This window comes from Lepisosteus oculatus, chromosome 5 (assembly GCF_040954835.1).
Source record: "Lepisosteus oculatus isolate fLepOcu1 chromosome 5, fLepOcu1.hap2, whole genome shotgun sequence".
Taxonomy (NCBI): Eukaryota; Metazoa; Chordata; class Actinopteri; order Semionotiformes; family Lepisosteidae; genus Lepisosteus; species Lepisosteus oculatus.
Window position 1 is genome coordinate 32,142,425 of NC_090700.1, and position 25,042 is coordinate 32,167,466.

The window sequence follows — 25,042 nt, forward strand, 5'->3', positions numbered from 1 at the left end:
GGGGAAAATGCAGTTTTACCTTTTGAACAATTGAATACTCCTTTAGATACACAAATGTTTTTAGGAATGAATTAATTACCTGGAGTTAAATTAACAGGAGTTTATCACTTTGTGTTGGTCCTGATTGTGTTTTAGTATGTGTCTTATTTTTTAAACAATCACTGATTGTTTTAATAATGTAAGACTGAGGTGGTATAATGAACTTTAAACCCATGTGAGTAGGTAGTAGCTAAAGAGGATTAGAATTTAGCTCATTACAGATATGACTTGGTAACCCTAGGGTAAAGCCGTGAACAACGATAATATCAATAAATGTTTGCAATGTTAACTTTTGCATATTTTAAATTAAGATATAATGCAGAACCATGATGCTGCCCTCGTACTTTTTTCCTTCCGGAATCCTTCTATCTCCTAGTTGTTTTAAAGACATGTATTTATTTTATTCGAACTTCTATATAATCGAAAGCACTTAGTTCACTTGTAATAATATTTTCGCTGGCTATTGACAATCTACAGGAAGGTTAATGAATAGAACGGAGGGCGTGTGGAGAAAAACTGTTTGGCGGTGGTTCCGTGGAAGGAAATCTGAGCCTGGCAGCGGCTGTAACTTCTGAACCCAGTCTAATCTCAAACTATTCCACGGCTGTATCAAGGAAAATAACAAACTGAACCCCCCTATTGGAGGCGGAAAGGCGCTGCTCGCTCTACGTAAGCGCTCCAACAGAGTGAGAGAGAAAGAGTCTGGGAAGTGAGCACAGCTGCCCATCACAGCGGAGAGACGGGACCTGGGCACATTACAGCCAGCCGGACTCGCGGTGTTTAAAAAAGTAATAGTAGAAGAAGCAGGGAAGGATTTGACAGACCAAAGAACAGAAAAAAAAAACTGAGCAGGAAGAGACACACGGAAAGAAGACGGGAGAAAACAAACTGGGATTTTGCAGCTGTGCTGCACATCTCTTATAATGATTGTTTTGGTTCAGGCGCACGAACGGTAAAGGTTACTTCATATTCCTTCTGTGTTACTCCGCTACATCTTTAGACAGAGACACAGAAGAGATACGGATTAAGACTTTTGTGTGACTTCTATTTTTAACCAAATGAAGATAAACTTACGTTTTCCATCCACGAAGGCATACGGATTAAGCACTCTGTGCTTTTGAACAGAAATAACGAGTGAAGAATGGAGCAACTTTCTAAAACTGAACTGAAGAGCATGGATACCTGTTTACGGCGTCTGAAGCAAGAACTGGTAGGTCTGAAGAAGAATTCTCCGTTGTGTAACAGCCACACATTCCGCTCGGGAAATGTTCAGGTAAAAGGTGGTGTTTTTAAATGCAGGGATGCGCGCAATCAGGCGTTGCCTGCGCTGGTTTTGAATCTAACGGTCAATATTTGTCTCTTACCATGCTGAAATCGGTGTTCAGTAATGCAACACGGTGCACAGGTACATAGGAGGAAGTCAAACAAGGACCAAAGCGCCAGTGATCTTGTAATCTGAGAGTACACGACCATTCGTGTGTGTTTGCGTGCGTCTGCAGCTGTCAGGAGACAGACTTCCAGCGCATTCCCACAGTACTGTGAAAGTCCACAGCAGTGTGCTACAGTGCTGTGCAAGGGGTTCGGCAAATACGGTACTTTGTCTAAACGAGTCTTGGGTAGTGCGTTTCTGTCTGTTAGGAGTCTATATGACTTTGTTTCTGTGTAACTCCTGTATATAATTGCCCTACACGTCAATATACAATAGCTTGTGATTGTGTGCGCGGTCCACTATACGTGAAAGCAAAGCAAACCCACGGTAGATATAAATGACAGAACTAACACAAAACCTGCTGTCAGGTAAATCAAAGTGTTAGCAGTTGAGAAGGGGCTTATCCCCACGGATGTCTTGAGCTCCTTCTTTCACTATATGAGGCCTGAGCTGCTTTATAAGCATTTGAACCTAAAGACAAAGGGAGTCGAGACGCGTGTTAGTAGCTAGACGCAGGGATGTCCCAGTCCAGATTCGAGAGGAACGGCTCGCCTTTAGGCTTTCAAAGCAGCAAACCTGAAAGAAGCATTTCAATTAGTCGGGTTAAGCCATTAACCAGCTGATTTAGCTCGTTAAGAGTTGAGTTGGAATGAAGACCTGCAGACTCCGGCCCTACAGGTCCAGGATTGGACACTCCTAAAGCAGCAAAAACTGCTTTCATGTGAACGACCTAGGAACATGCCCAGACAAATATTTCTTCTCCGTTCCGCGGAGTGTTCACAGCCTTATCCAAAGTTACCACAAACTTCGCTCTGAAAGGTAAAGGGGTTAAAGGGAGGAATATAGCTATGCGAATCACATAGTAACAGAAAAATGACAATCCGGCTGACAGAAACAAGAATTTTCTAAATAAGTTAATGGGAAAAGTGCATAATAAATCTTGATTCCCTTTTCCGTGTAGAGTTAAAATAAAAAAGCAAAGCTGAGACATGCGACGGCCTCTCTCTCCCCCTCTTTTCCCTCGGCTTTACTCAGCCAGATGTTTTGCCTTCGGATAGAGTGCTTTGAATTCTCCAGCCCGCTGGGAGGCTGTTTCTTTAGAAAGTCTGTTATTTCACACAAAGTGGCTTTACCAATTGGACAAAACATTCACGGTAATCAAATCGTTGTGCAACTACAGATTTAGATCCGCTTTAGTTTTCTGAGTATATTTTCGCGGAGGCACGCACGTTACTCAGGGACAGTCTATCAACGACGCAGAGCTTGAAAGTGGCCATTGCCAGCATTTCATTTAGTGTTATTTTGAAGATGAATAATAGTCATGATATATGGTAAATTACTATGATATATGGTAAGTTTGCAACAGTTAAATTTCATTTCTTGTGTTGTTGATGCCACGTTGTTCAATACAATATGCCTAAATCTGTAGTTTATTGCAACAGGGTGGCGACACAATTGAAGGATTTCCTGGTCACTTAGGACTCTTATTATCAATGTCGAATAAAGGAAACAAAGAAAACATTCAACCAATCAAATCTGGAAATTCAAGTACAAATCAGTTCCAGGACCCAGCTAGAAATTCTGTTCGCCCCCCAAAAGCAAAACAGCACACAAATATACTGTAGCACCACACATGAGCACAGCCTGAGAGTTTGAGGCTAGGATTAAAACAAAGGAACCACTTTTCCAAATGCACGTCACGTGTTGTACCCTGTGACATAGAGGGTAGGATGCTGCCCGGGTGCCCTTGACCTTCTCGCCAGGGCTGCTGGTCAGACGCCCGGCTGCTGCACTAGGCTGTGCCACGCAGGACACGCACGGGGTTCCAGTGCCCACGCCCTCCAGCTCACGAGGAAAGCTTCCGTCACTGGTCACTGTTCGGCGTATTGGAGAGCGGCTTGTTTTGCAAAGAAGAAACGTTACACCTCGGTCTAGCCCACGGTTCTATGATTATTTCTGTTTATTTTCGTTTGAATGGTTTGTAATAAAATGTTTTATTTAAATTGACAAAATACGGATTTATCTTCGCTGTAGTTTTGGGGGGATTCTGCAGTCTATCAATTGCCCGAATTGTTTATGCTTTTTTTTTGTAGAAATTCATACTGTAGAAATTCAACTGTTTCCGTTGGGTTATATGACTTAATTGTTTTTTGTTCACGTTTTTGTTCTGTCGATATGAATCCATACTTTGCTGCCCTGCTCTTTTTAACTAGAAAAGGTTCTTATTGAGACTGTAAATTCAAGATCCTACGTTTATGAAACAACGGCTTCGCATCTCCTTCCTCCTTTAAATTGTGAATTAAGCCTCTTTGTTTAAAGTGTCCAGAATTGAGCATAGAAGTTTTTCAAGTGCATATTGACATGCTAAAGCCTTTTAGCTGAGGTAGCCTTGCCTTTTCATTTTCTTTCTTTCACTGACTCTTTAGGTCAGTGTGTAATCTTAATTCCACTGGAATTCAGTGATTTGGGATTAATCTCATACCAGATCCTGAATTCCACCCTGAGAGACCTGAGCTCACAGGGCCAGACTTATCAAGGGCTTTGTCTGCAAAGATGAAAGACCAAATGCAAGAAATGTGACACAGAAACAAAAGAAGCATATTTAAATTAAATGCCCTTTTCTCCTTTCATTACAACAAAAAGCTGTGAAATTTTAGAAATATATTATGATAGTTGAAGGAGAGAGGGTATTTAATAATATTGAAGCTTTTAAAATGTAGTCATTCTGGTACAGTTCCACAAAAGCTGTCAACTACAACTTTGCTATGCTAAGGATTCAAGTTTATGATATTTACTGTGTTTTATAAATTAAAATATGTAGTTCCTTGCAAATATATCCAGCTCCTTCACAATTATCTCCCGTTGTAGTGACTTACAAAGAATGTATGAACATTAAATTCAAAGTGAAATTTGAATTCTCATACTGAAAATGTTGGAAAAAGTTGAAAAAATTTAAATATCTTGTAAAGCTGAAGAAATATCAAAGATAAAATATGTTGACTTATCGCCCTGAGTCAATATTTGGTTGAAACACCTTTGGCTGGAATTACATCTGCAAGTCATTTTGTACAAGTCTTCCAACTTTGAGATTTGCCTGTTCTTTGCTCCTTCAGTTTTCCCCTGAGTCTTGACAAGCTTCCCAGTCACTGCTGATGAGAAGCAGAATAACATACTTGTACCACCAACATGTTTGACAGTAGAAATTTGGTTGGGTTAGTGCCAGACATAACACCTTTCATTTAGACCAAAAATGTTTTATCCTGTGTGACCCCAAAAAATATTTCACCACATGTCAGTAGTTAAATGGGTCTTGCACATTTTTGAGTTTGTCAGACTATCATACAAGTCAACTTTGTAAAGTGACTGGGATATTGTTGTCACATGGATATTTTCTCCCACCTCTGTTGTTGAAATATGTAGATCTTTCAAAGCCAGCCTGGCCTCAAGGTGGCATATTAACCAGATTCCTCCTTGCCCAGCTTCTCATCTATGCACCCCTATCTATACAGTGTCTGAGTGGTACTGTACCATATACCTTTCACTACTTAATGATCAACTTCATCATGCTCAAGGCAATATTCAGTGTCCTTCAATTCTTTTATGTCCTTTTACTGATTCCTGCCCTTTTCATCTCTGAGATGTTTTAAAACTACATTCTGTTAATATTATATGCTTTGTGTTTATCGTCATGGTTGAACATTAAGTTCACTGTCTGACTAAGGGATTTTGTAAAGACAGTGTACAGTATGTATTTTATTCTGGGGTTTTGCGAACCAGTGTTATTGCACATCTTATCCACCCAACTAATTGTGTGAATTGTCTAAGCAATTGTATGCATCTGAAATGATTTAAGGTCTTCTTTAGGAGTCTGAACCAAGCTTTCCAGCAGTGTTACTTACATTACTACAGTGGCTTCTTTAAAGACATAGCTAGATGAGATCAAGGAACTGCTAACTACCAAAAGAGCTACATGGGTCAAATGGCTTCCTCTTATTGTCACCTTTCTCTTTTTTAATAGCAAAGGGGGTGAGTTTTTCTGCAGTCAACATACAGGTATATATATTTTTATATTTTTTTACAGTTTTTGCTGATATTAAACTTCTTCTTTGTTACATAAAAATGTCCAGTTTGAGCATTCAGGATTTGCGCTTTTAAGCTGACAAAAGGTGCCATGACAGCTCATTTAAAATGGAATCTACCGCACGTCAAACTCTGTTTTTGGCCAAATGTTAACCCCAGCTTGACGTGATGACATGTGATGACGTGTTGAACAGGAGATTGACGCCTGAGCAGAATGTGACCATAGAAGTAAGAAAGAGAGAAAATCAGTGACATTTCTGCATTAATCTCAGGTTTCAGGCATCCGGGGGGAAGTCAGTTTGTTGTTTAGCAAAATGCCTTGTTAAAGTTACATTTTATGGGTAGACTGGGCACAGTTTATTGGAGCTGAGTAAAATCTCCATTATATTACACAGCAATGCAGAGAGTTTTTGCCTTATCTGCTAAGTACCACCTGTTTTTTACGTACATATTGTATAGCAGAGCCACAGAATGTTTATACCCTGGGGGTAACTTCTTCATCATCAGCAATTTCAAATTCTTTTCAATCACTTGACTTTAGAAGCATGTAGAAGATGCCAAACCCCAGTTTCAAGGAGTGCAACCCCAATACAGAGGTGGATATATTAGTTACACTATACAGATAACCCCCACTTCCTTTAATCTGGTTCTGGCCTCCACTGATATCAAAACACACAGCAGTGTGCTTACTCTCCTCACAAGAACAAATAATATTTCTCTGTGTAATATTGGATCAGTCATTATATCAGTTGTTATAGTTTCAAAGTTATATTAATTTCAAAGATAATAACTAAAATGACCCTATATTTACATTGGACTGAAATGGAAATGTGTTTGATCAGGACCAGGATTGTCCACTCACTCTCAGAATTGGGTATGTAAGCCAAGTGAGGTACTTTTTTATACCATGGCTTGAAATCACAGGCATTCTTGTGAATGAGAAAGGATCTAAGATCTTCTGTCATGTTTGCTAGACAGATACACAGAGGGAAATTAATAGCATGTGTGGAAAAAAGGCGGTTTCCCTGCTCTGCGCCATGCAGAGCCCAATCTGTTGCCCTGTCTTGTACAGCAGAGACGTTCGAGCCATTGCCAACAGTGCCACGTGTCTGTCTGCCTGTACTGGCACAGCTGTGCCATCCCATATGCCACAGTGACCAAAATATTGCAGGTTGTTCTCATAGCCCTAATATATCTAAACATGCAACCTTCATAATAAAAAGTGCTAAAAACACCAAGCACAACGGGGAGCAGACACCAACACATTCCTATATGGCCTATTCTCGCTATGTCAGGGTAGAGCTGAGGTGCTGATTCAGAAGTCTGATATTTCTAGCTCCCCTGCTGAAGGACCATAAGGAAAATTACTTATTGCTATTTGCATCTGCTAGAGAAACAGGTTTCTCCAGTGTAAGGGAAGCACACTAAAACCACCAAGAGCCTCAATTGTGGCATTTGTAGATTTGTACGTGAATTTTAAAATGTAGAAGTGACCAGCAAAGTAACACATATCTTGAATAATTAATAGGAGTTTAAATAGGCACTGGTCATAATAATTGGTCATAAGAACACAAGTTCTTTACAAAACCAAGACACAAGACATTACTGCCCTAGCAAGAAGAGTTAACAGCTAAAGCATGAACACAGCTTGTGTGTAGGTTACTGTATATTGTTTTGTCCACAACCTGTATTTTGGAGTTTGCAGGAAAGCACAGAGCCACATTTAAATTTAGGAAAGAAAATATTACAATTAGTCATTTAGCTTTTATCCTAAGGAGCAAAATCACAACAGGAGCTCTGTTTTAAGTCTGTTCAGCAGAAAGGTGCACCAGGATATTCAGTAATTCACTCAGGGCAATGCAAAGGGATTCGGAGGCAACAATGGAGACTGAACTGGGGACATTTTGACAATAAGTTCTGAACTTTAATTACTGAACCACTCAGTCTCTTTTCACCAGCCTATGATAATCAGAGGCTTGCTTCTGTCCCAAGTGTGACCACTGCATTGTGCAGGACTGAAGCCTAGGAGTTTCCTGTGGTTTCATTCTTGAATTGGCTCTTCCTTCCCTGCTGTTAAAGTTGGCGTGAGGCTGTGAGCAGCTGTGGGTATGTGATCACTGTTTCTAAAATAGAACTTTTGAATTTTTAACACTCTTTGGTAGTGTATTGTATTGTAATACTGAGTTGATCCATGTACAGTAGATACTTTTAAAGTGGAATGCTACTTTTAGGAAACAATTAGATACAGTGACTAGACTAGACTATACAAGGAGGTAAATGATCTGATAACCAAGAGAGAGTCTCATTTTTGTTTTTATATAAGGAACTTCTATTTTTATTTTCAAATGAGTTAGAAGAGCTATTGAGTTGGACTAGTTAGAAGAGTTCATTAGAAACAGTCAAAGGATCAGCAGTCTGATGAACAACAGATTCTGAAAGAGACTCTGAACTTGACTGTACCAGAAAGCTTGGAATCATACAGACATTCACCGTGGCCCTGCTTTTGAATGCACCGATGCTAAAAAACATTATTTTTATTACAGGCAATTATTATCACAGAGAATGCAGTTCCAGGACATTGTGAAGGTTGAATCACTGGGAGCTGTCAAAACCGAGCTTCATGTTTTGAGAGATCTACTGAGTGTGCAGAGGAGTGATGTTGGCTGAAGTCTGTTCTAGTGGGAGTACTTTCTCACATTCATTTAAGAGCTCTATCTTATGGTATTTGGGGATTCCAGCCAAGGTTGCACAGACTGGAAATCACACAAAAAATGCTACATTAGTGCAGGGATGAGATAAGACTCATCAGTATAAATCCATTCCATGTTTTACAAGGTGTGAAGGTTCCCACAGTTAAGGTGCTGGTACACTTTGTACAACAGCCAGCTCACACAGCCTGGAATGGATTGGAGAGCTATGCAATGGGAAGCTTATTTGTGCTTGAAACCTGCTGTAAAGGCACAGATAGAATGCCTTCAGGCTCATTTGTATAGCTACAATTATTAATTTACTGTACTTGGTTGATGCCCTTATCCATATTAACTCCCATTGGATACATTAATCAAACCACTGGTCAGGAGTCTGGAGCCCTAAACACCAGAACTCATTTCTGTATAGTTACAGTATACTGTAAATAGATATTAGGTTTTACATTTTGTTCAAATCCCCTTGTGCATCTGAGCTCCATAAGTATTGGGACAGTGAAGTCAATATTGCTATGTTTTGCTATATAATCAGATCATTTGAATTTGAGATGAAAAGGTAAATATGAAGCAAAAATATAAAATGTCACCCTTTATTTCAGGGTATTTCTGTGCATATATGCTATAGTCTTTTAAAATGATATTACTTTTTATGATCTGTTCCCCCATTTTAGGTGAGCATAAATATATACTGTAGATATATAGATATGTATATAAGATATATATACTTCACATATTGTTAAAACCCTGTAGAACCTCTGAACCACTACTTTAAAATGCAGACATTCATTCAGAGGGCAACAAAGTCAGAACATATGCCTTGAGAAGGCAGTCCAGTCTTGAATATCCATCACTTGGATGCCTTACTGTGAGTCATTAAGGCAGCCGTATCCATCATGGGAGTCAAAGCTGGACACCTGCACACAGGGGTGAGGCAGAAGGATCCGGTGTTACAGAGAAATGGAAGAGACGCCCATTGCATCACAGTGGCACTTAAGCTATGGGTCGCTACCCTGCTTGGATCACTTTTTGTCAAGTTGGAAAGTTAGAGTTATGAACATTGCAGGCCATTAGCTTTAATTCCACTTTGAAAGCCAGGATAATTCAATGCAGACATTTGTTGCCATTCTGTGTTTCTTTATCATGGTTATTCACACATTTATTAAATGCGATACTTTTTACTGTTAAACTATACCTTTGTGCCAGTGACAGTGACCCCTCCTGAGGTTCTTGAACATTCGTTCTGCTGGTATACAGTATGTTTGCAACTGTCTGAACCGAAAACTCTTCGCTTACCCTTCAAAACGAGAAGCAGATGAAACCTGGGAACACAGCAAAAGACAGCAAAAGAGAAGAGACCATTTTACCCATTTAGTGTCACGGATGTCAGAAAGGACGAACCGTGGAGAGGCAGGAGAGCGTAAAAGACCCTCTGCGTAGCGGTGAGACGAGGGTTAGCCCGGGCTCAGCTATTCAGGAAATGCCGTATAGAAACCTATGCCCTCAGGTAGCGGACGTGGGGCGACCTGGTGCTAGGTGGGTTTCAGGACATCCGAACGTCAATGCTGAGCGAGTAGGAAATAAAAAGGCTACACAACAAGACACACCAGAATGACAAGAATAATCACAGGGAACTAGGAACAGGAGGAAAGTAGAGCACCCTCTAGGTGTACTGGGCGTGACACTTAGCGTGTTTGGCCACTGATAGTTTAGCAATCCAGTGATCTCATTCACCCAATCTATGAAGGAAGCAAGGCTATCAAATCTTATTTCAGATCGTATTCCAGGGCAGGGTTTCCTAACTCCAGGCCTGGAGGGCAGCTGTCATGCAGTTTTAGATTCCTGTACCACACCAAATCATCTAATTGAACTAATTACTGATTTAATTGGGGCAGTTAAACAGATTTTTCTGGCTTTTCAGGCACGGATTATTTTAAGAAACCTAGAAAAACTGCAGGATGTTGTTCGTGTCCTTCCTACACTGTTTCGTTTATGCCCTGGGTGAATGGAGACCTAGTGATCCAAAGGGAAATAAAGAAGACAGTGGGCACATTGCTAGTTAGATACTACTATGGAAGCTCCATATTCTGTATTATTATATTTGGAAGCAGAACGGGAGGGTTCTGACCCTGGCATAGCCGGGGGCTGTTTGCCCTGTCCTAGTCTTTTATACAGTATATCATCAGATTTGAAACCACGAGGGCTTCAAAGATTGCCTTTTCATTTGCAACGTTTTTTAGCACAAGAAGCGCATTCTTCGGACAAACAGGATTCCCATTGTGAGAAGTGGCCCTGTGTGGAACTACTGCCCATGAACCAAGCTGTTAATTACCTTCCAGTGATGCACGTCAATGAGAAAGACAGCGCTCAGGGCTGGGATTTAGAGACAGGCGCTCAGTGTCCTGAGAAAGATATTACGTTACTCCCTGACCTTTACAGTGACTTTTTAAGTTGGGAACATTCATATTTAATGAGGCCAGCTTTGAAAGAAACAGGACTTCCCAGTCTCAGCTTCGGCAGCTTAACATTCATATAACATTTTTACAGCACTACATGTCAGATCAGCTCTGCTCCTTCCCTCCACCCTCTTGGACAAAAAGGCAGTCATCCACATTTAATCTCTCTTGATGTTTCACGTATCAAATTTTATATGAGCCCTAATTCAACAAATTAGGGTCTCAACTGAGCAAGCTGCAAATCTAAACTGAAACTGAATGTAAATACTGCTTAACACTAACATTAATACTGGGACATCTGCAATTCCTGTAGCCAGTTCTTTCTGTAATTTGCTTTTGATTTTCCTCATGCATAGGAAAATTAATCAAACATAAATAAGCTAATCAATCTGTAAGGTTTTTAACCCCAGATCTGATGGTGGAAATGTAGTTTAGGAAAAATAGGCCCAAAGCAGGAGCATAAGAGAACCCTCCCTAATTCCATTTAATCCTGCGAGTTTCAAAATGAGCCATCTAGTGTTTGAAAGTGACGAAATTCAGAGAATATGCATTTAATCTGAGCTAATGTAGAGGAAAGACCAATTGGTTAGCTCTTTTCTGGAAATCAACGGCACATCAGGTCATGCTCATAGTCTCTGAGTGTTCTTAGGCTGAGACTTAGATAATCAAAATTAAAGACAGAGAGCTGCAAACAGAAAACAAACTCCTGCCTATTGGAGGCAGTCCAGGCCCTGACAGTAATGTGGCAATCCCCTTTAGGTCAGCACATATTTGAAAACACCCTCCCAATTTAACATCTCTCGGGAATGTGGGGTCAGGACAGCACCCCAGCATGATCAGAATGCTGGCTTTGTCTGAATTTGGTTTTGAGGAGACACAGCCTCTAGGACAAAACCGACTCCACACTGACGTCATTCTGCTATTGGAGGATTCTCCTGTAGTTTTGCAGTAACCCCCAAGAGAACTTCATTTGACCCCTTCTTCCTAATTTAAACAGCAATTACACACTGCAACCCTATATTAAATGTGGCCTAATTGTTTGTAATTTTGACAGCCATATGCACAGTGTGGAAAAGAGCAACAGACGCAGTGGGGTTAGCATCCAGACTCCCTTAATTGCCTTTGTCTCTTTAATGAAATGTCAGATTACAACAGGAGGAAAAAGGTTTACTGTCCCACATGTAATGTAAAATCTCCAGGTGATCTATATAGAACAGCTGCTATAATGTCTGCACCATCTGTCTGAATCCTTTTTTTTAAACAAATTGTTAATTTGTGTTTCAAGGAAGAACAAGAAGAACCAGCAGCTACAAAAATTAAACACACGTAGCAAATCCATCGTTTTTCCATCATTTTCTTCTTAAGGATTTGTGAATTAGAAATGAAAATAGCTGGATTTTTTTCCTCCTACCAAATTTTCTTTTCTCAAATTGCTTTAAAATTCAAGATACTTTCAAATCTGCAAAGAACACAAAAGGCAATTGTTTGATAACGACGTCTTGTCTGGGTTAACTGATTGACAAATTATTAGTGTAGCGGCTCCCCCTACTGTGCTATCATTCAGCAAAGCTGGTCTGAGACTGCCTAGGTTGAGCTCCATCCAATCCAATAACTCAACACACCTTTAAATCTATTGTTAGGGGGACACCTGGTAGAAAAAGAGGCATATGGCACATGTGTATATACAAAGATACAGTTTTCTAACCTGCTGCTGAGGAACGTCCTCATTAGTTGTATAGCACATGTACCTTGCAAGCAAGATGGCATGAGACAGAATCCCACGAGTTAGTGAAGGCCAGATTCATTCTACAGTGAGATCTAGTCTGGAATTGAGACAAGGGGACACCTGTCTTCCTTCAGTCTGCTTAATATACCTCCTGATGGCATATTGGCTACTGGGTTGAAGCTGTCAAAAAAGGTGCTTTGCATAGCAGGTTAGTGAAGTAAAAGACAGCACCAGCAAGGCTGACCAATTCCTGTCCTTTTCATGCTCCTCCTCCTAAGACAGTGTCCATCTGTCACTCTGGCTGGATGCACCACATTGTCTCTGTGTCTAGTCTCGTTGGTATTCACTTTCACCGTGTGATTTAACAAGCAAGGCTGCATCTAGTGTTGCTAAGAAATTCCTAAACTAGGCATTTGAAAGGAAGAGCTATTCTACCAGCAGGGATGTCTTTGTACCTCCAATATCCAAAGCTGAATGAACCAAGGAAAAAAAAACACATTTAGAAGTGGAGAAATTAAACTGGTTATCTGGCTGCATTCCCAGGTTATGTACTGTGTGTTTTCTCCATGTTTCAGAGACCTGTACAAGAACTTTGTCAACTACAGCTGGTAACCCTGAATCAATTATATATAGCCTTCTGTACTAGTTTATCATGTTAAAGATCTTATGTCAATTTCCTAAGCAAAAAATAATATCACTACTTATTTCACTGATTTATTATTTATTCTCTTGTTCTTTGTCACATTGGCTTAGTAGTAAAAGTGTTTGAAGCAGGAAAACACATCTGACATGAGCAGTTTTTTCATATAGAAAAGGTACACAGATCACTTTTCTCTCAAAGAAAAAAAGCTGTATTGAGAAGAACATATCCACCAATATTATTCATCGACCAATATAAAAACTAGATTACAACCAGTGGTATATATCCACCAGTATCATACATCTAGCAGTATTGCCACAGCACGAAGAAATGCATATGTTATTTTTCTTTCTTTTTTTAATTAGAAGTTTGCTGCCCTCATTTTCTGGATGTCACTTAATATCTTTTTCAGCTACTACAGAAAAGCAGGTAGTGTGTCTTCAGCACTTATGCCAGTGGATGTAGGACTAGCATCCCTCCCCAAACAATTCTTTCAGAGGCGCTTTGTTCTCAATGTATAAACGGTGCAAAGCTGTGCTCCAAAATGGGGTCAACAAAAAAACACCAAATATGCAAAATGCACACAAAGCAAACTAACCCAAAACAAAGGAACATTTTAAATACAGCCTATTTTTGATACAGCATCCAGACAGCAACAGAGCCCATGATGTTCTGTTACTGCTGTTCTAAGACTGGATGGTAGTACGTAAATGTACTGTACTTAAGCACAAAAAAGCTTTGTTAGTCTTGTTCTTGGGATTAGCCGGAAATCTAAGGTGGTCTGCTATCAGATACAGTCCCTCTGCTTGTTTTACTGTTGCTTGTCGGAGCAAAGACCTCAGACATAAAAATTCATGTCTGTATTAACACCCCCCCACACACACACACATCTAGTCAGCCTGTAGTCCCCGCTGTCTGTCGCTCTCTGCCCATCACTGACACTTGAGTAGACCCAGCCCTCTATGAGGAGATTAACTCCAGACACAGCCAATTGGCTGCCAGGGTTGGGCAACTTTATGGCTGGTGAGAAACTAGATATAGGGGTGACAGCATTGAACTCGGAAAGGTGAGAAGACAGGCAGGACCTGAGAGGGAAGGAGAGAGTTTCTTTGTGTGGGATAAATGAGGTAAGCCGATATAGTTTTTTTTAATCTCAGGCTTAAATCTCTTCTGCTGATTTGGCTGTGTAAAATGATCATGGCCACATGCAAGGGGCTGTGTGGTAAGCCAAAGGCAGTGTGATCGTTTTCAGCCACCTAAAATGTCTTACAGATTTGTTTTGTGGGCATTCTTCTGAATGGATTGTTTTCATATGCACATTTTGCACATATGTACAGGGGCCGATTAACACAGAGTGCATATCTGCAACTGTTACAGAAAATAATCAGAAAAAGCAGTTGTTAATGGATCAATCTCAGTAAATCGTATCTGACACTTCTGATGTCTGCACTTTGGTTATTTAACTTTGCAAACTGTAATTTTTTTATTTTCAGATAAGCTTTTTAACTCTGTTTTATACAGATAAGAGACAGGCATGGCTAAGGAAAGGTCTGTTTCATACTGCAGCAAATAGGGAGAGCAGAGCTAAGTTCAGTGTGGTTTACATTTGAAAATATGCAGCGGCCCATGACTAACCTGAAGAGCTCGTTGTCACCAAATGGTCTCACTTTAAGAATGTGTCGGAATGAATCTTGCAGAACCTGAAGTACTGATGTAATTTTTTTTATTTGAATTCAATTAAAATAAATTGAAATTGAAATTGTGTTTAAATTGAATTTGTTCCTTCACAAATAATAAACACAGGAAACGTTATTAGGGAACTTTGATGAGATTCATACTGGAGCTTAAGAGGATTTTTACCAGAGCCTGGAGATTCTGGACTCCTCTGCTTCAGAAAGGGTTAAGCAAAGGGAAGGGAAGCCACTCTCTCCGTGCTTTCTCCAGAGCACTTTCGATGTCGAACAGCTGCTGTGAGCTCTTGCCAGTCTGAAATGTAAACCACGTGGGGTTTGGAAACTTGATATGGATTATGCGACAAAATGAGCAATAAGTTGTCAAAATGTAAAAGGGCAGAAAACAAGACTCATTTGCCATGGAAGACATAGTGGAGGCAAGTTATCTTTGTTGTATGTATATGGCAATCATCTGTCCGTTAACATTGGTAAGAATTAAACAAACAGATACAATATGCTTTGTAACCTAGTAACTATTCCAAAGTGCTCCACAAGAGGAATTTGAAAACGTTTCAGTGGCTTTTTCATAGTTGCTTAGAAAAACAGATGCATAGGAGGAAATTATTTTTTCTATGCAATGAAAGCAAGGCCTGCTTTGAATATTTCTTTTCCAAATGAATGGACACAGCTTTATTTTTCACAATGTGCTTTTTCGTTATTTTAAGTAAAGTTTAAATTTCCCCTGAAACTCTTCATATAAATTTCATGCTTGGACTTGATTAGACCAGACTTGGTCTTGATTAGTGTGATTGTCACGAAGAAAGATGTGACTTGAGATGCATAACAAATAAGTTCTTGGGGAAATTTGCAAAATAGATCTATTTCTTTATTAAAATCTTTTTTAAAGCAACCTTCATCCACAGTGAAGGTGCACTCTCTAAATTTCTTGTACAACCTTTGAAATTTATTTGTAATGACTTCATGCTGACAACTGGTGACAGATGTTTCATCCATTTCCCCCTTTCTAACATTTTCAAATAATCAGTATGGCCGTGTTACATTTTCAGGAGAAAAAGAATTGATCATATTCCACAGTGGAAAAAGATTGGTATACCCATGTTACTTATTTTTTGGATTATTGGATGTGCCTCTGTACCATACGTATTAATAAGAACTTGTGACTGGTTGTATGAAATTTAAATGGTCTTTTCCAGTTCACTTGTCACCTGCCTAGATTTCATATTCCAAAAAAAAGCGAAAGATTAAAATTGTTTCTCAATGAGATTACAAAAGCATTGCTATTCCTAACACTGTCAGTTTCACCCACAGCATGGCTGTGATTGTCATGGTCGGACGGCTTTGCCAGTTCTGTAGTGTGTAGGTGGTGAGAACAGCACAGGCGACTAACCACGCTGCTGAGAAATATGCAAGCAGACAGTTCCAGCGATGCGTTGGTCCCCCAAAAGGTCTTGGGGATCAAGCACTTGAAAGGATGAACACTGTAATCCGTTTTGTCATGCTAATTGGATTTCTGTCTTCTCTCGTTTCCTCCTCTCCCCCACCGACAGCTTTCCATGAAGGAGGCTGGGGATGGACTGCACGCGCAGATGAACTGCATGATGGGAGCCCTGCAAGAGCTCAAAATGCTCCAGGTACAGACCGCATTGGAGCAGCTGGAGATTTCGGGGAGGTCCTTCCAGGGTGGCCCAGCCGATGGCGTGTCAATGTCTCCTCCAGCAGAGGCGTCCCATCCAGGCTCCAGGATAGCCAGAAGGGAAGAGTACCATAACCATCGGGGGGGCAGCTTAGAGAGCTCCCCATCATCCTCCAGCTCAGAGAGTGGGAGTTTCTTCTGCCCCAGGAGGTACGTCAAACACGATCTACCGAGGAAGGACAACCACGGCTTTAGGGGAAGCAACTGTGTGGAGCAATGTCCTCCAGCCCGGGTGGAAGATCTTCCCAAGATCCTACGTAGCCTCTCCCGTGAAGGCCCCTCCCTGGACAGTGAACCATTACCAGACAGCACGGATGACTCCAATGACTGGACCTCCTCGCTGATGTGCCAGGGCCGGAACAGACAGCCCTTGGTCCTGGGGGACAACGTCTTCGCTGACCTGGTGGGCAACTGGCTGGACCTTCCGGAGCTGGAGAAGAAATCAACAGATGAGGGAGAAGAGGTGGGAAGGCTGGGGGAGGACAGGGGCGGCCATCCCCTCCGGCTGACCCGTTCGCAGGAGATCTGCAGGAAGTTCTCTCTGACTGCCAATTTTTTCAAGAGGGTCCTGCGCAGCGTCCGCCCGGATAAGGACAAGCTGCTCAAGGAGAAGCCGGGATGGATGCCCCTGGATGACGCCCGCAGTGAGCTCTTCAAGAGGCCCAAGAAGGCAAGCAAGGCCAAGGGCACTTTCTACCTTCCCATCCGGCCCAGCGGGCAGGGCAAAAACAGACCATTCCCCCGGACAGGGGAGGAAACAGGCCACAGGGTGGGGATTTACATCAACCGGAGAGGGCAGGCAGAGGTGATGGAGCCTGCACAGGCGGTATTTGATTACAACACAGCTGTTTGGGTGTAATCACAGAATATCAAGAGTGATTGGATTTAATCTCCTGTTCCCTTAGCTAGATTGCTTAATGGCTTCCAAATACAGTAAGTGTACTGTCAATGAAAATCCAAACTGTTTCACTCACTGAACTTGGCTGGAGTGTAACAAAGGACACAGACCTAATGTGCAGAAATGTACTTTTTCCTCTGTATATGAGCTGAGGGGCCTTTCTCTCGCTGCCAGTGTGATGAGCGGAGTCCTTGAATTTGCACTTTTCTTAATTTTAAATCAGTTGCCACATAGATGGAAGGTGTCTCTATTTTAGTTTTTTTTTTCCTTTTTGGAGAGTTCTGCTCATGCAGCACAAAAAGCCTTTACCTCACAAATCTTGCACTCCGATGTTTACAATCCCAAGGAAAGCGTGCCACAAGATACCAGAAAAAAGGGCAGTCCTAAACTGGTGGATTGGAACAAAGTCCTCAAAAGGTCCTGACTAAAACAGCGACAATGTTACCATATATCCTGTATATTTCATAAAGCAACCCACAAATTGGCCTTGTGTGTGCTTATAATACCAAAACAATATAAGATTGTATACTGATTCAAGGATCTGTTCCTGGATTTCTGGACATATGCCATGCATTCTGCTTCACCCCCAATAGCTTGTTCCAGACACACATCACATGCAGCACACTTGTAGTTTCCAGGTAACTGGGGCTTCCATGATGTGGAGCCCTTGCTTTCAACAAAAAATGGATAAATATAGCCAGTAATGAGTTATCTGTGGTTTCTAATGCTTCAAACTAATGAGCTGTTCAGTGATCCTATGAACTTGGATCTGTTAGACTTCCAAACCTTATCAGCTTTATTCTTCCCTAATCCTTGAGAGTGTCCAAGATAAGTTTATGGTTTTTTATTAGCGAAATAATTAAAGACTGACAGTACCTTAGAGACCCTTTGTGTTGTCAGGCTGCTATGCAGTCAGAGCCAATGCAGTGAGGAGACCAATAGGAAACCTGCACCAAGCTAAGGCAGCTGGCTTACTTTAGCTTTTCTGGTGAAAAAAGGACATGTTATGTGCAGAATTAAAGGTCTCACTTTTACTGTGCTTAGGAGACTAGCGCTATTCTTTGATTTATATCTAGACTGTGCAGGAATAATTTACACGTGATCTTTTTATTGCCAATGTATCAGTTTCATAGCTCTTTTCTTTCCATATTATCTACAGAGCATTTTCATCAAGTGTTTTTTGTCGTTAGTCGGTAATATGTGCAGCTGACATATAATATCCAGTGAAAAACAAGAGAGAGGAATAATAAATCATTTTTAACTGATTTATTATTTTTAATGGACTGCAAATCGTCTGATTTGTCTTTGGAACAATTCAGAGCCATTTAAAGCAGTAAATCAGATTGCAGAAAGAAGAAGGCTGAAGACAAGCTCAGTCATTCAGGCTCTATCATTCTTTTTATTGCTGACAATTGCTGACCCTCTCTGCCCATGTGGTTCTGGTCAGGTTTTTTTTTTCCTGCCATGAGAAAAAGCAAGTACAGCTGCAGCAATCCAACATTTATTAACTTTAATCTCAGAAGCAAATTTTCTCCCTGTAGTCTGAGTAAACACTTATTTGTTGTAGATTTTGCCGTCTTGTAACTTTCTGTAATTAGTTTACTGTCGTCGCTCTTCCTAGAGACATTTACTGTCTTTTATTGGAAGAAGCAGCAGAACGATTCCAATCACCAGTGGCCAGACATAAAGGCTTCCTGCTGCACCTAGCAGCAGTGTGGAGTAGTGGTTGGGGATGTGGGTTCAGAACCCAGGTGAAACACTACTGTTGTACCCAGTAAAATGCCTTGCTGTATAAATAGGTACAAATGAAAATCAGCCAAATAAATTGGTGAAAAAAAGGCACAGGGTGCAGGTGACCAGCCCTGTTTCTGATACAACATGTCAGAACTGAAATGGCATTCGTAGTCTTTGTGGCCTGAGATATGACTGTGGGCTATCTGAAAAAAACAAAGGGTTATGGAAATGATCTTACCCAGAATTTGCATGCAGTATGTGGTAAAATGTTAATACTAAATCTGACAGTCCAGGGAAACAATGCAAAAGCAAACAGAAAATTTAACAGTGGGCAAGATTTAGAATAAAGTGCAGTTTTGGTCTCTATATCCTACTAAAGTATATTAAAGCCTTAGGAAGAGTTCAAAGAAGAACAACAGAATTTTTAGGAGATACAGTCGCTTTGATGCGAGTTAATCTCCCCATGTTTAGACATAGTGTAGGTATAAGCTTACAATTAGTGATTGAATCATGAAAACCAGCCATAGTTAGCTGCAGTTTATTACCTCTGGATAGATCACTCTGCTCTGGCTCAGAAGATAGAGACAGATTATAGATTGTTATAGATTGGTCTGGGAAATTGAGAGGAGGAAGCTCTGACCTATTGAAATTGACCAGGAGTTCCAGAAATAAAACCCCTGAAGTTCGAAGCAGAATGCATAACTGCTCTTCAATTCATGATGTTTGTAACTGAAACCATCAGTGTATTGCATGAAAGCAGGATACAAGAAATCCTGGAATAAACCAGGATTTAAAAGTATTGATAGACAGACCTCCGATGGAGGATGTCTTTTTCTGCAGAATACCCATATACTGTAAATGTTTACTATGGGAGATCATGAAGCTGTATTACTAGAGACTTTGAATGCTGTGTCTTTAATGAGTCACTAGTGTATAAATACGATACCAGAAAAACATGTTAATTTGAGCTCTTTAATCACCTAATTAGTCCAATTAAGTCAATAAGTACTAGATAATAAGTCTAGAATTAAAACAAGAAGTTAGCTTCGCTTCCCATAACATTTAGAAACCACTGATATAGTTTAGGTGATTTGGCCTAAAAAAGAAAACCAAGACAAAAAAAATCTATAGTACCCTATAAATTTACCCTGAATACATTTTCATAAGGGATACTTATAAAGCTCCCAAAATCACAGAAAACAGATAGCACAGCTGGTGTATCTCTTTACAGAAGCCTGATGTTAAATAAGTTGCCTTGTGGGATAAAAAAACATTTGGGGCAGTTTTCCAATTCGGTGTCCCTCAGCGCCAGTATTCATGAGTGACAGCACGTTCCAATTTTCAGCACACATGAACTCAACTCAATTAGTTAATTGTATTAATTAATTTACTGAAATGAACCCACTTAACCCTTTCTCCAGCCCTATATAGGTACTAATTTGAAGAGGCCCTGGAACATTAAAGCTGCAAAATTGACACTGACAGCCAAGGCATAAAGACTGTTGAACTTCCTTGGATGTGTCATTAAATCTGCTGAGCAAACACAAACCCTAGTCTTTTCAAACAGCAGCCCTGACTGCTAGGTGCTGTATTGTACAGCTCCATGATTCTGTAAGAGGGAAGGAGTAGAAGACTTTGTAATGGACTCAGAAGAGTTTGCCCTCACTATTCATCTCCTTCTCTTAAAAGGTTTGTTTTTTTCTCTGTTGTTGTTGGTCGTTGTTATGACTATGATTATTTAATGCTGTTATTTTTAAACAAGGTTCAGCGAACCCTAAGATATATGGCTTTCAAGGTTCAATATGCATTTATGGATTCTTTGTACTGTAAATTAAACCAGTTTTATGCAATTTTACCACATTGTTGTCTGTTTTTCTTGGAAGAAAACTTTGGTGCAGTCTGATTGGGGTGCTCTTGTGGAGGTGAAAAGTGGTTTCAAAGAATCTGGATAACTGGGAAAATAAAAATAAATGGTGCAGCTGTGTTCACAAACTCACCAGAGGTTTGACATTCAGCACTCAACTTCCTAATTTTTAGAGCACCCCTCTTCACTTGTGATTCAGTCTCTCCATCGCAGCAAATTCCTGCTCTAAATTTGAATGCCAATGTCCTGCAAAATTCATTGCAACTTAAATAAATAAACAGACGACATGGTCCACTGATCAAGGATTTCATGCATTGACTGCTCTGACACTAATGGACCAAGATGAAGTCCATACTGGGAAATTGCCTTTTTACTCATAGAGCACACAAACCAAATCAAGCATCCTACATAAACTGTGGAAAGTATGGGCACAAGATTTTTCACAGTTCATCCCAGCTGATAATGTGTGTATTATTTGAAATATGGAGATAAGATAACTTCAATGAGTGCTTTATTATTTCAGCTGTTCAATAAATATTGTACACTCCAGTAACACCTAGTAAACAGGGCTCTTTTAGTCTATTGCTGTCTGAGATGGGCAGATCGGGTGACTAGCTGTGAGCAGTCACTTCCCATGCATGTCAGCAGCTGTCCTGTGTCCCTCTCTCTGTCTCCTCAAAGACTCCAGCCACTCCCCCCCACAAAAAAAACCCATAGACTGAGATTCCCTGGAGAACCAGAGGACTCTCACTGACCACTTTCCCCTCCTCTGCCCCGACAGCTGTCCCCAATCACATCACCACTGACGCCCCACTCCTATAGCTTGCCCCATGCATGATTGTCACAGGAGCTGTCTGGTGTGCGCTTAGTAATGTAAATGTGATAAAAAAAAATAATGATCACCGTCTCCAGGATAATTGACACCACGGATTAAGAGCAATGCTCCCGAACAGTCAAAGAATCTTCTCATTTTGACTGTGCCTGAGCTTTTAATGGCTTCCTTGAGTCAGTTGCTACACTTAAACTAACCCCATTCTGTTTTCAGGTTTGTATGCATTGATGACTTTTCAGGTCTGCATAAGCCATGCAGCATCATGGCTCTCCAGCACCAGGGATTTTAAAATAAGAAGAGCTGATTAGCCAAACATGCAGAGAAAGATGCCAGTTTGTTAATAGGGTTGAGTCTACAGAGGGCTGTTTGCATGCTGAGCACTAACCTAGAATCTACTATGCGATTGAGCTTGTTGTCCATCGACACACCCACTGGCATTTTTCAATATCCCTGCAGCTGTCTCTGTCGGACTGCCCCTCAGAAGGAGAAAGAAGAACGTGCTCAGCTTTCATAACTTATATTTACCATCTTATATAAATGTTCTGCGGTGGAAAGCAACTGTCCCTGGGGTTATATTACATATCAATTACTTTTTTGGGGGGGAAGTTATGTTTTTTTCACAATCTGGAAAAGAAAATTAAACAGGAGTAAAGTAAAATATACCAACATTAAAACAAAATTGCTCAGGTGGCTGAAAATTACCTCAGAATTCCTCGGTTCTCATTTTTCAGGCTTTAGAGGTAAGGTCAGTCATAAATTGCAGACAGATTTACAATTGCTGAGACTTCACTTGGTAGAAACCTAAGTATCTGGCCAGTACACTATAAAGACACACCACGCTCCACATTTATAACTTGCAAACTTAGTGTATACAGACAATAAGGATGAAGAAGCATTGTTTTGATTGCTCCATTCCAGTAGAAAAGATTTGAGGCTCTGTAAATGTACATTAACACAAAAGAATGTGAAGATTTGAATTAAACCAGGTTGTACAATACACAGTAACTGAAGACCAGGACACAGAACTAAAACATTTCTTTTTGCTCCATACAAGAAGCACAGCCGGCTGTCATTAGAGACTGATGAACATCGCAGGCACATCCTGTTAATATGTGCACTTGAAGGGGCAGCTATAATAGATTTTAAAGAAATTGCTAATGGCAGTGGGCGGGTGTCCCCCTAGAGAGGGACTAGAGAGCTCTTGGCTCAATTGAGAAGCACACTGACACTTGGGAGGAGAGGCTACAGAACATGGAGCAGACACTCAGCAATTGCACACAGCGCCATTGACTCGCGGCTTCAATTAAGACAGAAATGGGAATGGTTCTCTTAAGCACGGGGCTCTATGAGTGGATAAAAAATTAAATTACAGAGGAAAAAATTAATGCTTAATGTTGTGCTGAAACCCAATTTAACAATTTTGCTCACTCCATTAGAATTAGAGCACTGCTGCACTTGAAAAGTTTGATCAGAATTATCTAAAAATTGCATTTGAGGCCTAGGAGGACTCCAAAAAGTGAGCAGCATCTTTCCATTATTCTTTTATTGTTTCATAGTTTATTGAGTGACTGTATACTGGAATAGATGTGCCATCAGGGCGTTTCGTTTTCTAACCCCCAAAAATGATGTAAGATCAAGTAACTTTTGTAATGATGCAAGAAGAAAATAAGCCTATAGTCTGTGAGGCCACTCTAATTTGTTAATGCAATGCACATACTGCAGTTAACAACATCATCTCTTTTCACAGGAGTCACTGAAAGTCAAAAGGGGATTTTGGGAAATTACCCTCTTTTCTCCCATTTGAAAAACTTTGTTTTGCAAAGGTATCGAGATGCAATGTTGTTGTTTGCAAAAGTTGTCGGTAAAGAAACTGACCAGTGAAACTGCCAGCAGTTACAATAATTGCAACATGTATAAGATGGCAATGTTTGTCAAGTCTAAAACCTCCCTGGGCTTCTCACCCTCCTCACACACTTCATGTTTTAGCATTTTGCAGCAGCAGCAACAGTACAGTCAAGACATGCTTACAGTGTACAGGCAAGCTCCAAACAGGACAAGCCTGTGACTGATAAATTCTGGGACTACTTTTCTGAGAGGCTGCAGACAAATACAAGGCATGTCATTGTGCCTGGGCTTCCTCTTTTTTCATTGCCTGTTTGTGTCACAATGGACTGATCTGGTCCTACAGGGCAGTAGCCCTGTAGGTCTATAGAGAAGGGCAGCGGTCCTGCAGGTCTACAGAGAAGATCTACATAGCTATTTAATTCACTACCTGCTAAAATATTTAGGAATTAAACTATATTTTATTGTGCTTACAGTGCTTATATTTTATATATTCATTATATTTTATTTTATCCATTCATGGCCATGGAGAGCCACAGGTTTTACAGTTCACCCTCATATTATCAGTTACTCTGCATTTGTTTTAATGCACAGTTAAACAGGTGATTGCTTCCATTATGTAGTAGAGAGATCATCCATCTATCCATCCATTTTCTAACTGCTTGTATTCAATTCAGGGTCACGGGGTCATTCAGGGCCACTACAAGACAGCAATGCTAACCACTGCACTACCACATCACCCTTGAGAGATCATTTAAAATTAAAATACCAAATGCCTGCAGCTCTCAAGTACCAGCCAAACCATACCTTATTGATTAAGTCACAATTAACTGACTTAAAAATATCTGATATTAAACTCAGCTTTACCATATGATGATTTAAGGATGACCTGTGAAACATCCTGAATTGTGGGTCTGATTCATGCTCCTTCCAGGACATCCTGATAGTGACCGGCATTCACTTCCTAGATTTTTAAAGTCTTTTTAATGCTGCAGCAGTGCTGCTTGTTGATGGCCGTTATGTGTGCGTACATTTTTTGCAGAGGGTGGAAATTAATTGGAGTGAAATTAAAGTGGCCTTTATCCATTCATTCCGGCTTTGCTCATTTATAAAAACGTCTCTTTGACGACAAAGGATCTATTTTGCTACAACTCAGCGGACTCTTTCAACCTATTAAATTCTCTAAGGGAGAATAATTGAGCTTCAGATTCACAGCGGGATAGCCTACCAACCATGACAAATATTGTTCACTTGTCTCCCGCGGGAAGAGTTTTCATTTCCCTTATTAAATCAGCAGCCACGGCCTTTCAGCAGGGCAGCGCGCCCCTCTTTAATAAAGAATACAGACACCAACTCAATTTCGCTCAAATTCCGGATCTTCTCTCCTTTTGTTTTACAAGCGATTCCCACTTG

General features: G+C 40.5%; 1 protein-coding gene across 3 annotated transcripts; it reads left to right on the forward strand.

Moving 5' to 3' along the window:
- Nucleotides 1-748: 748 nt before the first annotated feature.
- Nucleotides 749-20,946, forward strand: inka2 (inka box actin regulator 2). 3 transcript variants are annotated; one of them, XM_015342354.2, is made up of 3 exons: nucleotides 1,185-1,249; nucleotides 5,487-5,521; nucleotides 16,314-20,946. In XM_015342354.2, the coding sequence occupies exon 3, from the start codon at nucleotides 16,320-16,322 to the stop codon at nucleotides 17,316-17,318; it is 999 nt and encodes a 332-aa protein (XP_015197840.1). In that variant the 5' UTR covers nucleotides 1,185-1,249; nucleotides 5,487-5,521; nucleotides 16,314-16,319; the 3' UTR covers nucleotides 17,319-20,946. The 3 variants fall into 3 exon arrangements, with proteins under 3 accessions (XP_015197838.1, XP_015197840.1, XP_015197839.1); XM_015342352.2 differs by lacking the exon at nucleotides 5,487-5,521 and having other exon boundaries at nucleotides 749-1,249; XM_015342353.2 differs by lacking the exons at nucleotides 1,185-1,249; nucleotides 5,487-5,521 and adding an exon at nucleotides 10,198-14,199.
- The last annotated feature ends 4,096 nt before the right edge of the window (nucleotides 20,947-25,042 follow it).

Bases quoted from the DNA above. Each gene is read 5' to 3' on its own strand.
- inka2 (XM_015342352.2), top strand. From the start codon at position 1,181: ATGGAGCAACTTTCTAAAACTGAACTGAAGAGCATGGATACCTGTTTA. The intron at 1,250-16,313 runs GTAGGTCTGAAG...CCCCACCGACAG, and splicing joins GGCGTCTGAAGCAAGAACTG to CTTTCCATGAAGGAGGCTGG.